At 37.4% G+C, this 16,051-nt stretch overlaps 1 protein-coding gene across 5 annotated transcripts in view; it reads right to left on the bottom strand.

Moving 5' to 3' along the window:
- Nucleotides 1-3,362: 3,362 nt before the first annotated feature.
- COG2 (component of oligomeric golgi complex 2) overlaps nt 3,363-16,051 on the bottom strand; it is a 32,875-nt gene continuing 20,186 nt past the window's right edge. For 4 of the 5 annotated variants that reach the window (XM_074818513.1, XM_074818511.1, XM_074818514.1 and 1 more), the window contains 7 exons: nt 15,082-15,233; nt 13,509-13,709; nt 12,593-12,665; nt 11,214-11,356; nt 8,779-8,918; nt 5,406-5,586; nt 3,363-3,802 (listed from right to left, as the gene is read on the bottom strand). In XM_074818513.1, the coding sequence (XP_074674614.1) occupies nt 3,701-3,802; nt 5,406-5,586; nt 8,779-8,918; nt 11,214-11,356; nt 12,593-12,665; nt 13,509-13,709; nt 15,082-15,233 (992 nt within the window). In that variant the 3' untranslated portion in view covers nt 3,363-3,700. The remainder of the gene's footprint in view (nt 3,803-5,405; nt 5,587-8,778; nt 8,919-11,213; nt 11,357-12,592; nt 12,666-13,508; nt 13,710-15,081; nt 15,234-16,051) is intronic. The other variant, XM_074818512.1, reaches the window with a different exon arrangement.

The following is a 16,051-nucleotide window of genomic DNA, read 5'->3' as shown; positions in this document are numbered from 1 at the left end:
GGAGGTGGTGGAGTCCCCATCCCTGGAGGTGTTTAAGAGGCGGGTTGACCCAGCGCTGAGGGATATGGTGTAGTTGGGAACTGTCAGTGCTAGGTTAATGGTTGGACTGGGTGATCTTCCATTCTGTGATTCTGTGAAAAGAAACTTTGTGGTGGAAAGCACCTCTGCCCTGACACCCTGGAGAAGAAAAGAAAGGAAGAAAGTGCAGAGATGGGTAACTAAAAGTATACTGGCCAGAGTAAGGACTGAGAAGAGAAAGGTTCTGGAGCAAGTGCTACAGTACCAAAAAGATAAGCTATCTGTACATGTACCCGTTCTCCTAGATACTCAAATGGTAAAAAAAACACCACAAAAAAACCAAACAAATCCCACCCCAAAAAATCCCAACTAAATTTCTCCACTTCCCCAACAATGCATACTCTCCTGAGACTTGTTTCTGGCATCAGTTTTCCATCTAAACTTTTTATGACATTTTATACTCTTCACTCTCCTCCAGTGCCACCACATTCCTCTGCTAGGCACATAATGATGCACATCCCAAGCATCAGTCACACACTGAGCTCTCAGCTGCAGTCTACAGTTCAACAGCCTAAGTGAACAAAGCACCTAAAATCATGCTCTAACAGACAGAAGATTTGGAGAAAGAAAACAAAGACAAAGATGGGCTTTTAAAGTTTCATCAAAACATCATAGTTTATCCCTGAGCACAGCTGCCAATTATGCTGATAAGCTTTAAAAAAAAAAAAAGATCTAGGCAGTTTGCTTCCTCATCCCTTCAGTTCAAGCATGAAAATATAAAATACAATTGCTGATGGAAAAAGGAGAGTAAATACTCCTCAATATTGAGTGGTCCAGCCAAATATACATATAGCTAGTTATCTTTAGGTGATGAGGTTAAGAGTCTGGTCCACTTCTGGTATAACCCATGAACTTGAGAATCCAATTACCATTTTAGAAAAAACCATGTCACCACTCTTTCCCTCCTCAATGCTATTATACAAAACCACTTCCAGCTAAATTCCTTTCAGACTCAGAAAGGCATAGCAAGTTTTCTAGAAGTCCTAGAAGGGAAGAAGGCGGCACAAAATCTGCATTACTGTCATGAAGTGAAGTGTACTTAAAAAATAAAATCTGAGGAATAGAAGAAAGAGGATTAGTAGCAAAAGACATCTCTATGAGAACACACTTACTTACAAGGTAGATCCCTTCCTCCTGACTGATCCACAGTATTTGAAAATGCTAAAATTCATTTTACCAAAGACAAAGCCAATTCACACCTCTTCTTTCTTTCAACGGGGGTATCATACAAATTTTTAACTAATGTCGTATTTCACTGAAAGAAAATTAAAAGCTATTCAAGTGAACAAAAACCAAAGATGGGCAACTGACATAAAACCAGTGATTTAGACATTTACCACAATCATGGGATCATTCAATAATTTTGATTTGCTATACAGTGTTATTTCCTGCCCTGAAATTAGAGCTGGTCTTCAATGGAAAAGAACAGAATTCAGCCTGTATATTCAGCAAGCTGATGATGACAACAAGTAGGAAGTGTTGTTATTGCAGGAAGATGTGGGAAATCACGTGCAACAAAAGGGCAAGTAACCTTTTCATGCCTTTTTGGTTTGGTAAACAGATTGCAACCTTTTCCCTGATTTTGGAGGCTACAAACAAAGCTGTTCTATCTTCAATCACTAGTATGCACAGATCTCAGAATCAGCTACTTTTGAGAGAGCTGTTATAGGAATTTAAATTTATACACACCTTCCAAAATAAGAAGTTGCACCACGCATTTACAGTACTACAATTTCAGTCTCAGCCTACAACGTACACGTTCATTTTATAATAAAACATCACTGAAAACAACAGTAGCAAGTGGTAGCAAGATGTGTCTACTATTGACTCGTAATAACAGCAAATGAAGAGATGCGGGAAACCAAACTTTCCAGGTTCATCAATTAGAAGCCTGGAAAAATATAATACAGACCACAAACTTCTTGTTCAAAAGCAGTAAGAGTTAACGTTTATTCAGAAGCGTCTACCTAAGCCCTTGGCTGGCTGAGTATCTCAATGTCACCGAATGAGACAAACAGATGGGACATCTGCAAGTTGGTTCACTTTGGTGTTTCTTTCTTCAGCAATAAGTTTGGATGCTCTTCTATTGTATATGTTGCCATGAACAGAGAGGTGCTAAGCAAATTAGAAGAGCCAAATCCTGCCCTCTATTACTCAGATTGAATCAAAGAATGAACATAATTTTGAGCAGTAGTACTCTCCCCACTGCCCCTCTTCACAAAATTAATTTTAGAAAAGTCAGAACAATCACCTATCCTAATCGCTTCAAAAGCACAGTGATCACATAGCTGTGCCTTCTCAACTAAAGTACGGTCAATTCTCCAACAGTGAGGAAGAATAAAAGCCTTAATGCTGTGAAAGGTTTGTTCACTACAACTTCAACACTACATAACAGCCACGTGCTACGAACTCCCTGTCTCTAAGTAGTTGGAAGACTTGCATCATCTTTGGCTCTCCCATTAAGACCCAAACTCTCTAAATACTTTAGGAAGAAACGGGTGTTCTTAATTAATAAACATGAATGAGAATCCCAGTGTTAAATTGTCACAAGGTAAAAAAAAAAAAAAAAAAAAGCCAAACCCTAAACTTTCCTTCACTCAGACAGGGTATTCAGCCATTTGAAAGCCTCAAATTCACCTCCTACTGTCTCCACACTGCATTACCTGTCCTTCACATATAAAAGTGAAGTATCAATAGGCAAAATCACTCTAGGTTCAAGAAAGCTCTTTGTTAATCCTTCTACCATTTAAAATCCTAGTAACACTTTCAAATTTGCTGCTATATAAAAATGTACTAAGTAATTAAGTTTGAGGTTACAAGAATTCTGCATGTATTCTGGCAAAATAGTCCCCTGAATTCTAATAGAAAGTATAATACAAATCAGAAATATGTCAACTCTGAATAAATTCTAGCTTAGTGAATTTTTAGTCTGTAGGAAAACAGGACTGTTGAATGTAACAGCCAGTAAGTTAGATACTGATACTAGAGATTCTTTTTGAAATTTAAAGTACTTTAAGAGCTTTTTTAATGCAGTACTTCTCAACAACAAGGTCCATGAAAAAAACAAATCAGTAAAATGAAAACATTCAAAACCCAAACAAGGAGACAACCATATCCCATGATGAGGGAAAGCAGGTAAGTGCAAAGCAGTAACAAGAAATAGCAGATTCCTATTCCTGTGAGCACATTCTTTATTCCAGAAGAGCTGGAATAAAGTCACTTTGAAAGCTTTTGACAGCCATCAATGAATACATTTGATTCAAAAACATATGGGACATAAAAAGTTAGGAAGACAATTTATTACATATTATTTTCATCATATAAGTTCATTCTTCTACAATTTTAAGATGTACAACAAAAATAAAAAACATTTTCTTCCACTTTTGTTCTATAGTAGAAAGTTTAGAACTTTTGATTGCTTTCCATATAATGGAAAACTATGGTAAATTCTCAGTCTTTTGGTGAAGCAAGCCTATCTTGACAGAAGATGAACTGATTTGTTGCTCTAGATACATTAGGAAGCACTTCATTGCTACTTATTTGGTAAAATAAAGAAGAGTTAAATTCTCTCTCTTTCTGTTAGGGACATTGTTTATCTTCAATCACATGTTTTCAAAAATATCTAGGATTGTTCCACTGTAGCCTGATCCTTGGCAGCTAGAACCAGCTCTGTAAGGGCTGAAAAGCTTTTTATGTTGCTTGTTTCCAGTCCCATCTTTCGTATCTAAAAAGACACAGAAGAAACATTAATTTTCTTTAAAACATCAAAAGCTCACTAATTATTCTACTTAAAACATTTAGCAAAGCATATGTTTTGTCCTGCATCAACATGTGGCAAAAACCCACAACTGCATATAGTGCACGCTATAAAAAAAATTGTATCCAACTTTGCTCAGTTAAGTCTTTCCAGTTAATGTAGTGTCTTGCAGAAAAATATTTAACCATCTTCTAGGCAACTTGTAACTAAAGCCAGTTGAAAGTTTTCCAATGAAACAGCCAGAAAGAGAAACTTGGCTGTAAGTTTGTTTTTAATGCATTGATTTCAACTGAAATTTTTTCAAACCCCAAATGAGGTTTCTGGGCAAAACTTTAAAGATAAACATGAACACATCCAAGAACAGCCAAGAGCATGATGATGAAAGCATTTCAATAGGCTGCAAGAGCCTATGGTTCTACCCTCGAACTTCCTGGGGGATGAAAACAACTCCACAAATAGAGAGGTTGCTATGAGTCATTTCTTACCCAGGAAATCTATTGCTCTGACAATTAGAAAAATACAGCCATGAGAAAACTAAGAGTGCACTGAAAAAGAAAATCTGGATCAAAATGAAACCATAATGGAACGATTCTGAAAAGGTGTTTGCTGCTGGAACTCTTTGTAATGTTCACATGTACCAAAACAGCTCCTAAATGATTATGAATAATCTATCCCAGTTCAGCTTAAATTCACACTGCAGTGATGTTAGTGCACATAATAGGAATTAAAAGAACAAAAGCCCAACCCCAGCCAAAACCTGTCAAATAGTAGTTCTTGTTAGTAAGATTTCCATACTATCACCCAAATCTTCTTCCTTTGTGATAAGCCTCAGATATGAGAAAAGCATCTGGTCACACACAGACGGACTTTATCTACCTGTTACAATGCATCAACAGCATCTGCTCATAAACAAGACTGATGACAACTGCTTGGCAACTAATGATATGGACTTACACTTGGAAGTTTGTTTATATATAATTTTCAGAAATTAATGAGTACAAACAGTAGGCTTATACAATTTGATGCAGCTGCTGCACACATTTCCTGGAATATTATCTTCTTTTGTTTTTTTATTTAAGGTTTCATATTTGGCACTGAAAGGAACTTACAGTTATGCAGCACAAGAAATAAAGCTAACCTCTTCAAAGGTCTTGGGAACAGACCCTTGACTATGCAGTAAATCAAGGCTGGAAATATCCAGGGAGAAGGCAAACAAAAGCAGGGCCATGAAGATGTTTCCAGCAGAGCTAAGGAAGGTCCCTGCCCTCTGATCTGTCCACACAGTGTTTCTTCTTTGTGCTTGTAAGCACTACTTGAATTTTGAGTAGTCAGAAATACAAGCTTTGTATTTGTATAAGAAAGGACAGGAGAACATGCATTGCTCAAGTGGGATCTACAATCACCAAGGTCTCATGTCACCTCCATTATACAGTTGTAAAAAAACAAAGAAAAAACCCCCAAACCCAAACCATACCGACAAAGCTTTTTTATGTCAAGCTTCCCTTTCCTCCATCTCACTCCCTTCCAAAACTAGTAATAATAGTAAACAAACTTGTTTCTCAGAACTTACTTGTTCTCCAAAATACTCAACATCTAGGGCCAGCTGCAGGCGGATTTTGTTATCATCACTCATGCCCCCGTTTGTACCAACAGGGTTCGAAGTTGCAGTTCTTCTGGCTTGCTTCAACCTTTTTAGGCTCTCTTCCATTTTCTTAACAGAACTTAGCACATCAGATACAGTTTCATAATACCTAAATTAAGGAAGATTAATGAGAAAGAAAAAAATTACACTTTTACAGAAGAGCCTACTTCATACACACCAGTACATCACTGGCCCTGAGAAAAATGCTGAACAATTCTGGGAGGAATGGTTTTCCTTGCAAGGAAGCTACTCATGTTTCCATCATTATCAACTAATTAGTATTTTCGTCATTATTTCTAGAGTCAATCTGAAGATTACTAGTCAGTGTTGAAGCCTCCTTCTCATCACAATATTTTTGCCCTGATAAAGATATTTGAACTCAATAGAGACCAAGGAATGTAATTGCTCAATTTTAAAGAGTCTGGATCAGCCTCTATTTACAACCAAGAAAGCGCTAAGTAAAATTCCTTTTACAAAAAGGACAAGAATAACAGCCTGACAGACCAAAAAATACATTGTTTTAGACAAGTTACAGAAGTGCATGTGTATATGAGAACATGCAAGTGCACACCAGTCAGAAATGCCTATTTCTAAAATAAAGAAACTGATCTAAACAGGACTCTTGGAAAGCTGGCAGGAAAAGTCAGAACAACACTAATGCCCAGTTAGAAATAGCATACTGGGATCCACATTACAGAAAGCATAGAATCAAACAAGGTAAAGAAACCAACTAATCAACAGAAGTTCAAAAAACCTTATGGACTGAAATCCCATGCCTAAATGGGAAGGGAATAATATCACATACATTAATTAACAGATGCCCAGGATAGTGAGTTGTTAAGAATAGCTAAGAGGAGAAAATAGAGCAACAATGGGATATTAGAGGAGCCATAAGAGAAGTGACCAGATCAAGCTATGTTCTATAATTTGCTAAAATCTGTAACTTTCAAAGACCCTCTCTATGACAGTGAACAAGCTACTACTGTAAAAATTAAGAAAGTTGAAAGAATCTTCCTGATGCTTACTTTTAAACAGGGAAGCAACAGAAAGCAGGCAAACTTTTTTAAGGGATAATTGGATAAGAATGGGTAAAGAAAAATTGCTTGCCAGTGCCATGGGGACTGTCTCAAGATACCATTCTACAAAAAGTAAAAGTATCCCAATAAAAGTCAACTGTGGTCTCTTTTCATATCCTAGTCCCACTCCACTCACTTGTGAAGGCTTCCTCCTTCTGCTGTACTTTTTAGTTCTTCTGCCATTTAAGCAAGTTTAGTCCTCAGTGATTTTTAATCAGTTTATGCTCTTCTCTGTTCTTCTCATTTGAATGTAAGAAGATATTGTCATGGCAGGAAATTAATTACTTGCACTATTCTCAATGAAAAAACTACAATGTTCTTCCATTTAAGAAATTCAGTTTGTCTCTTCTCTTTCAGTGAGGATAAGACATTTTGAAACAAATTGATAAAGATAGTAACAACAAATCACAAAAACAGAATTCAACAGAAAATTTTAAGGAATTAACAAATGAACCTGTCAGTCTTACCCATGCTTAACCACTACCACCATTTTTAACCTAGCACTTAAGTCGGTTTCGGTAATGCTGACATGGAAAGCGAGAAACTGCTTTTTGGGGAAAAAAGAAGCTCTGGCTGGATCCAAGGAACTACAGAACAGCTACTTACTTTGTGTGCTGTCACCAGATTTACTGAAACTGTAAAAGCAAGGCTTACTAGACACAGAGAGGTAGATAAACAGACAGACAAGAATTCACTCTAAGATATTTTAGGTCTAAGATATTTTAGGTGTGACTTGACATTCCATAAATCTTTGGAGTCCTTCAACAATGTTACTTAAACATAACTGCTGTGGGTTAAGAGTAAGCTTCTTTTTATGGACTAGTAACTGGTTAAATGAAGAGACACCAAGCTTGAAAAATCAATTTTTGTGCTAAATGAAAGTGACCAGTGGAATCCAGACCAATCTATGCTTAGCCCTGTCCAAAACACTTAAGAACAGTTTTAAGGATAGTTGGTGAATATTTGAGTGTCAAAATTGTCTTATAATATTAAATTTATTCTGAATAACCAAGAAAGTGAGTGCAAAGCACTGCAGATTCATTGGGCATTAATAAGTACCTGAGAGGTGCCAGAAGTGGAGCAGGGAGGGATAAGGAGGTGAAGGGCAGGCAAGAATTCATGTGCTAACTACAGTTTAAAGCCTCAGTATTATGTGGCTAATTCTCAGAAAACATCAATCCAATACTCAGCAGCAGTCAACAGACACGACAATATGCTAAGAATTATTATAAAAACCATGTAAGGACAGACAGAAATCACAGCATCACACTTTAACCTGTATGGACTCTTCTGATCATACCATCTATGACCAGAAAGGACAAAGAAAACCAGCAAACAATAACTATCAAGATGGGAAGAGGAAAGAAACATCAAAATAGGCTAAGCAGACTCTTTAGTCTGAAGCAAGATTACAGAGATATGAAATATTATAGCTGGCACAAGGAATAAACTGTTCACAGTGCAAGAAGTAGGAGGTATCCAGTGAAATTATCTGGCAGAACTTCCAAACAAAAGCAAGTATTGCATTCCCACGTTACACAGTTTAACTGGTTGAACTCATAGAATGCAACATCCCACAGCAGTATGAATTTAAAATACACCTGGACAAACAGATGGAAACAAACACCATTACGGATCTTAATGCAAATGGATATTCAAGCTCAAGAAGTTCTCAAGATGTTAACTAGGAAACAGAAGCTCTACTAAAGAAAGCATTGCTTTATGACTGCCTTATTACACTGAACAGTTAGCTCTTCAGCAGTTAAAAAAATCCAAAGCTTTTTTTTTTAAACCACTGAAAGGTTGGATAATCATTACATACATTAAAAAAGTCAAAGGAAAATAGAACTCGAGTTTCTTGAAAATTTGACCATTGCTCACTGAAAACAACATGAGGTTAAGGTCAATTCTGACACAAAATGCAACTTTTTAGTTGTCTCTTGCATTACTAGAGCTAAATAATCTTTCAAATGCCCTATCCACAATGTCACGGTTTGCACAGACCTGAGCAGAAGCCAAGCCTCTGGATTCCCTGCCCTGCTTTTCACCTGCTGAATACACAACACCAGAGTAAGTTGAAAAGATATACCCTGCCAAAAGAGGGGCATAATCTTCTTTTTGTTACAGTTGTTTTAATTCATAGTGTTTTGTTTTTTTCCTGTGCCCATTCAATGGACACTGGAGTTTTTAATTAATGCAAAGAATGTTCTACATGGTTCTCTTACTTTTGTGTGCTTTCAGAGAGGGCACCTTCCAACCATTGATGAATCATGGGCTGCTTCAATGTATCTTTGTATTCATTCTGCAGTCGGTAGAAGGGCTTAAGAGCACTGTCAACATAAGGTGAAGCTTTAGTTGGCACCTCCTGGTAGATGACCCGGAAACAAGGTGGGGAAAAAGAAACAGTAATTTACTTACTGAAAGTATCAACACCAAATTCTAGCACATATATAAAATGCTAAGCCTGCACCTAAGCAAAGAGATACACACTCCATTCATGACAAACCAATGAAGAAGTCATCATAGATAGGAAAGACACCATCACAAAATCATTCAGTAGTGTTATACAATGTGATACATATAGAACAAGGTTCAAAACGACCAAGGCTTTTTGAGAGATGCATGTGCCAGCCAGCCACTCCTAATACCAGGGCTTGATCCTGAATACACTTCCTGCTCATGCTGATTTCAGAGAAAGCTGATCAGACTCAGTGTCCACAACTGACTATTATATCTACTAATACCTACTATCTCATACTATACTTCACTAAACTGAAGACGTTGTTCCTTCTGTTCTTACACCATCCTGCTCCCCCAATATATTTTCCAGAAGAATGCTTTTGGGATAACTAACATCCCCTCACTATCTTCTCAGCTAGTTTTGGTTGCAGAATGCTTCATCTCTCCAGGAATGATCCACACATAGCTTGGGTGAACCTCATGCACTGCAAAGCAACAGAACATATCCAGGGTACACAAAATCTGTCACCTGAAATACCTCATTAACGTCTTAGAGTTCAAAATCTTAGAACCTGGCCAAGCAAAAGGGCCTTTGCTCATCCAGTTCCTGCAAAGACTATCCTCATGCCAAATTCTGAATTCTGCTGAAAAATCAGTGTATAGTCAAAATAAAGTTGCCAGAACTTAACATGACTGTAATAATGTACCTTCTCTACCCAAGTTGTCTCCTGTTCGGGCTTCACACCACATAAAGCCAGTTAGACTGCCAGCCAAGAGAGCAATGCAGTCACACTCATGGAGTACAGAGCTCAAGCTAGCAACTCGACTGACCTGAAAGTGGCCAGGTCCTATGTCTTTGTTTTGGCACAGTTAGCCCACCATCTGCTTAAACATCCCATGAACAGCAATGATGATGGCAGTCACTAAATCACTATGCAGAGTTCGCTTTCAGGTAACTGAGCTAAGCAGTGTAGCGTTATGGGGTTTTTCACCCTCCTTGGACTTACATACTTTGTTCTACTCTTTCCTTAACTTTCAGTAAAAATATTCTCTGTTAAAGATGGAACAATCTAGTCACTACATAGATGAATTTATTAGCCTTGAGGTTGTTTCTTCTTTTTAAATACAATTTCTTATTAAGTATGTCCTTAAAACTAAGATAGTGAGAAACCCTAGTAATAAACTGAGGTAATAAACTACTCCCTTAGGAACAATTTCTCTTCCAGCTTACCCTAAATGTTTAGCACCCAAAGAAAATTTAATATCCTTGAAAGAAGTAGACTTAACAGCTCTAATTTCTTCCATGTAGCCATTGAAAAAGTACAGCATCGCTGGTGGCAGGACAGTTTCTTCATTATAGCCAGGAAAGTGCTTTTCATTTTGGTGAGCCAAGGCAACCCTCCCCCCACCCCTGACCAAAACCACCCCACAAACAAGTAGGAAGAGAGAGCAAGGAGAGAGGGGTGAATGGGAAAGAACTGTGGCCTTGCCCATCTCAGCCTGCCTTCTGTGTTCAAATTAGGCAAGGACATAGTAGTCTGTGGTTCCCATTACTCAGATTTTTCTCTATTGCCTGAATGATATCAAGCTAACTACCAACACAACTGTGCAGACAGGCTGGCCAAGGCAAATCACAGTAGTATAACAAGCCAAGGTCAGACAATTGGTTTTGGTACCGTATTTCACCATTACTTTTTATTAGTTTCTCAACAGATTACTCTTTTTAGCCATTCTCATCTTGTTCTTACTGTGCAAGATACTTCTTGGATCAAACCCAAGCAGCTAGCTCACTGGGAAGAAGTTTCTTGCAATGGCAGGCAGAAGTATAATCTTCCCAAAAGAAGCGTGCCATTCAGCAACACTACCTCTTGTGGTATATGCTATGACATGAGGGAAACACATTTATTCTCATTAACCCTTTTCTTTTGCACATCAACAGTTCTACTCCTTGCCCTTCCTTCTATCTCAGGTCTATGCTCTCATCATTGTTACCCTAGCTAAAATTTTGAAAATACCATTTTTTTTTCCTTTGCAATGAGGTAAACAGTAAATCACTAAATTATGTCAAGGTATATAATAGTGCTCTTGACTATCAAGCAGATATGGACAGGCCTGAAGAACTCATAAATGTACTGACCGGTTAACATTCTTAGCACAGGCCTTTCTGAGATATATTTTTTCATCTGCAACCTGCACTGACCTTATTGGTTCTCCTATATAATCTTGGAACTTCCAGTGCACTCTTCAGGTAAGTGAAGGAGGACTCACTGAGATCTTGGATAATCCTATTATTCAAGGTAGGCACACAGGCAGATAAAGAAGTCTTCGAGTCTTCCAAGGCTCCTATTGAAGTAAAAATGCTAAAGTTTAAACTGAGCTACCCTGCCCAATCACAACATAAATTTATGTGAATTCCCCCATCATCCCAATCTCACTCACTATCCTAGATGGCTGCTGGTGTTGAATCCAGGATGCTTATTAAATAAATACACACCAGCCATTTATGAAACATCACTGGTAACATCAACCATTCCTCAGGCAGAAAAACAGATGGAAGGAAGGAAAGAAAAAAAAAGGGCTAAAGTAATATTCTCCAGGTTCACAGTTTTTTCAGTATTACCAATATAGCAAGGGACTTGATTCAAAAGGCTCCAACCTACCAAAGAATCCATGGTTGTGAAGTTCTTTTTCACAGTACCTAAATTCCCTGTGGAGTGACTGGAACATGCTCAACTCAAAGTTGTGATTGACAACAGACCACCTACTGAGTGGGAGATGTGCACAGGCTCCTACCTCTCTTACGGACTTGGGCATCTACCAATAATCCTGATTTAGAGATTTGGGTATCTACCAATAATCCTGATTTAAGAGATTTAAGTGGAATTCACAGTGCAGAACTTCTACCTATACTTGAAGACAGGGACTAGTTCACTCACCCAGCTAGATGCCTGGCTTTAATAACTAAATTAAAATCAGACTCCAAGTTTCACAAAGAATGATCAGCTTAAAAAAATACAAACCAGGAAAGAGAGGCTAAAATAATTTCTGTCCTCTGAAGTTAATGTATTTAACTATGAAACTGGTAACTCTCCTCCTTACATGATTCATCAGGCCAGAGAAAGAAAAAATCTTTTTAGAAAAATATTTTAGTTTCAACTGGAAAATGGAAAGCCTCTCCTTCTTCCTCATTTCCTTTACAAGTAGGAGTTTAAAGATATGATATGAATCTTCTAGTCTAAGGCCCCCCACTTGCTGAAGAAGTATCCTAATAACTGGAAAAATGACAAGTTACTTCAAAACAAAACCAAAGCCACCCCAAAAACCACCCCACCCCCCCAACTCCAATACACTTCTGACTCACTCAATTCTAAATCAAACATTTTCCAGACACAACATGTCTGTTCAAGATAGTTTCTATTTAACAATTATTTAAACCTAAAGCAAGCTTCATTAAGTAATAAAAACATTGTATTTTCAAATTTCTCATTACAAATAACATGTAAAAGCTGATTTTATTTGGTTGGCAGAGGGAATCTGCGAGAAAGGGGAAAGAGACTGAATTCAGCCTCTCAGCTTTACCTGCAATACAAGATACATTCCTGAAGCCAATCATTTCAAGTTTTGGTTTAATCATTTCTAAGATGTCAGGAATCTGAACAAAAAAACCAAGAAGAGATACAGTCATAATATTATGTTATAATGTTATAAATATATTTTAATTACTTTTTCTACATTCTGTAAGTTTCCAGTGCATCAAAAGATGCCTTCAATCTTTTCTGTATTTTTACTGCATTTATGGGAAACCAGTACTAGAAGAATACAATATTCATGGGAATTAAGGCCCATGCACTAAATCTGCTACCTTACTATTGTCCTCAGAGGAAATAATTTAAAGTTAACAAAATATTATCAACACAGATGCAACTTAGAACTTCACAAATTACAGAAATTTCAGCCTTATTGACCAATACTACACAGAAGTCATCCCTACTGGAAGAAAATTAATACCATACATCTCTTTTCAAAATTGTGGATCACTAGTAAAGTATAATTATGATGATAAAACTTTTTTCAACCTCAAAAACTAAATCCAGTAAACATTTAAAGGAGAATGTAATATTAAAGCTGAATATTGCACCACACTCCAAGCTGCAACAGAGATTTTACTAGCAAAGGTAAGACTCTAGCACAGTGACGCTTTGCACCAAAAATGAGCAGAAACATATTATTTTAGGGATTAATGCCGGCTGCTACTGATAAAAAGAGTTTAAATACCTTAAGTGGTTTTTCTGTAATCTGCCATCCCAAATAAGCACAGAGTAGACCATTTATTTCAGGTGATATTTTCTATATTAGACTACACCAGTTTTAGCATTTAGAACAAAAAATAAATAGCTTTATGGTACATTATTTTAAACAGTTTAAAAAGATGCCAAACTATACTGGCACATAGATCAACGAAGACTCTTTTGTAAGTAAAATCACAAGCACAAACCTGATCCTGGAGTTTGTCCAGATCTGCAGCAACATATACCAGCTGAGTACTAGATACAGAAGGCAATGGCTGACCTTCTGGAGAAGACCCATTCCCTTGGTCCTCACTAGGGTTGAGGTTTACAGAAGATTCCTTTCTACCAACTGGCACAGATTTTTTGCTTTCCTTTGTATTCTCACTGGAAATGGGCCTTACAGAAACCTGAAACATCAAATTAAGATGTGAACCCTAGCAACAGTGAAAGTAGTTAAAGTTGGACAAACAGAAACAGTATATACAGGATTTGTAAATTCTCAGCAATAGAATGCCACACTTGCAAGGGATATTAGCATTCCTAAATTCTGTCAAAAAAAGATATTTTTAAAACAGTTCTTGGTGCACTATGGAGTTGGATCATTTGGAGCAAATTTGTCACTATAGTAGAGGGCAGTCCAGTCCCACAGCAATTTTCACCTGTGTGGTGTTCAAATGAACTATTGCATTGGAGGAATGTGCAAGACCAAAAATCTGATCATTATCTGCTTCGCAGAAACACAGTTTATTTTCATATGCTGGAATACAAAAATCATAACCATTGCTGTCAAACAACTCCTTCCTCCCACCTCCTCAAGCCCTCTGCTGTAAGGCACATGCTTCACTCAACTACTCTGTTTTAACTCTGGTACTTATCAGTACTTTTCATAAATCAATTTAACTGAGAGGACTGAGTCACTGAGTCTTAAAAAAAGGAAAAAGGGTGATCCTACTGATGCCTCCGACTACCTAAGGGGCACATATAGAAAAGATGGAATCAGACTTTTCCATGAGGTACAGTGACAGAGTGAGAGGCAATGGACATGGATTGTAGCAAGGGAAATTCTGATCAAAAAAGTGGAAAAAGTGGTCAGTTATTGGATCAGGGTTCCCAAATTCAACCTGAAAAGACGGCACAACCTTATCTAAGCTGGCCCTATTTTGAGCAGGAATTGGGACCAGAGGGCCTTCAGAAGTCCCTTTCAATCCCAATTATTCTATCATGCTGTCTTTCTAGGACACAAGAAACAGGGAAACTTGTATGGCTGGGAGTGGGAAGTAGAAGACCAAAGCACAACTTCTCCTGCTCAGAAGCAAGGAATCATTGATATTGAGTCAGTTGCCCATGAAACTTTCAGTTTTACAGTCTCAGCACTGAGCAACTGATCTGGATTAATTTACCCCCCCCTTTTTTTTTTTTTTGCAGGGTTAGTTTTCACCTGGCTCAGTTTCACAACAAGTAAACACTCACACAGAACAAAACCAAAAGTTGTGACTTCTTTCAGTGACAGAGGCAGCCTTAAGCATACATGGAAATGCAGCTGTGGCAACCATCAGACAGAGGCAGCAACACTGATTATTTGTGGTTAATAATGTATTTTGCAGTGATATTTTTTATAAAACAACTCATGAACTGGTTGAAAGTGTTCTTGTTAAAGAATGCTAAATTCAGGAAAAAAAAAAAAAAATTGCTTAAAGAGAGGTCACATACTTTGTTTCAAAAGGTCTCTTATTGATGGACATACCCAATCACCAAACCATAAGCATGCTGTTCTCTTACCTCACCAATGAACACAGAGTAGCGTGCCAAAATTTGCAGACTAAGTTTCCACAATCTGTGTGCTAATAATGGTAAAAACATTTGATCTGACCAGCACTTCAGAAGACTCATCCAGACCATGTGAGTGGCCAAAAGACAGTATGAGCTGCCGGCTAGAAACAATCAGACAACAAATGTCAAGTTCCTAAGCACATTTTTAAAAGATGTAAGATCAATGTAATTGCATTACCTGAGATTTTAAAAAAAAGTAAAAAAAAAATTCTTCCAAAGAGACACAATCGCAAAGATAGCAAAGAGGATTTATTAAGCACTGTCTGAAACAAACTCTTAAAATACAAGCTCCCCACTGCTTTAGATTTCAAATTCCACTAAGTCTTGCTGCAGCTATGCACGCAAAAGCAACAAATGAGAATTTGCCTGCAACAAAGGCAGCAACAGCTTGGCCAAATAATCCACTTCAGGAGATAACATTTCCAGGATAATTTTTGCCTGTCTTATGAAGTAGTTATATTAGACATGCTTGCCAGCCATAAAGTAATGCTCCCTTAACACTAAACTACTGGTCCTGTCACAGTTATGTCTGAGATATGTGCTACAAGTATTTATTTAAAACACAGTGGGAATATCCAGATTTAAACCAAATACTTTTAAAGCAGTTCACGCACTAACATTTTACAGCATACAATTAGAGAGCTAAGGAATGTGTCTGCAAGTTCCAGGAAAACACCTTGAAGTAGGAGGATTTACGCATTCCATCTCCATTAGGATTTTCTTCTCCTTGCTCTCTTCCGATAGCACGTGTGTGTATATATGTGTGCGTGTATATATATATATATATACACACACACACACATATGTAAGTGGCTCTTAGATGCCTTCTTCATAAGTATTTACTCTGTTAACTGAATTAAGTTTTTCTGATTGTAGTATACTTCTAATGAATATAACAGGTTTTCCCTTCCACTCTGGT

Source organism: Strix aluco, chromosome 3 (genome assembly GCF_031877795.1).
Source record: "Strix aluco isolate bStrAlu1 chromosome 3, bStrAlu1.hap1, whole genome shotgun sequence".
Classification (NCBI taxonomy): domain Eukaryota; kingdom Metazoa; phylum Chordata; class Aves; order Strigiformes; family Strigidae; genus Strix; species Strix aluco.
This window is presented reverse-complemented; position numbering and strand designations above follow the sequence as displayed.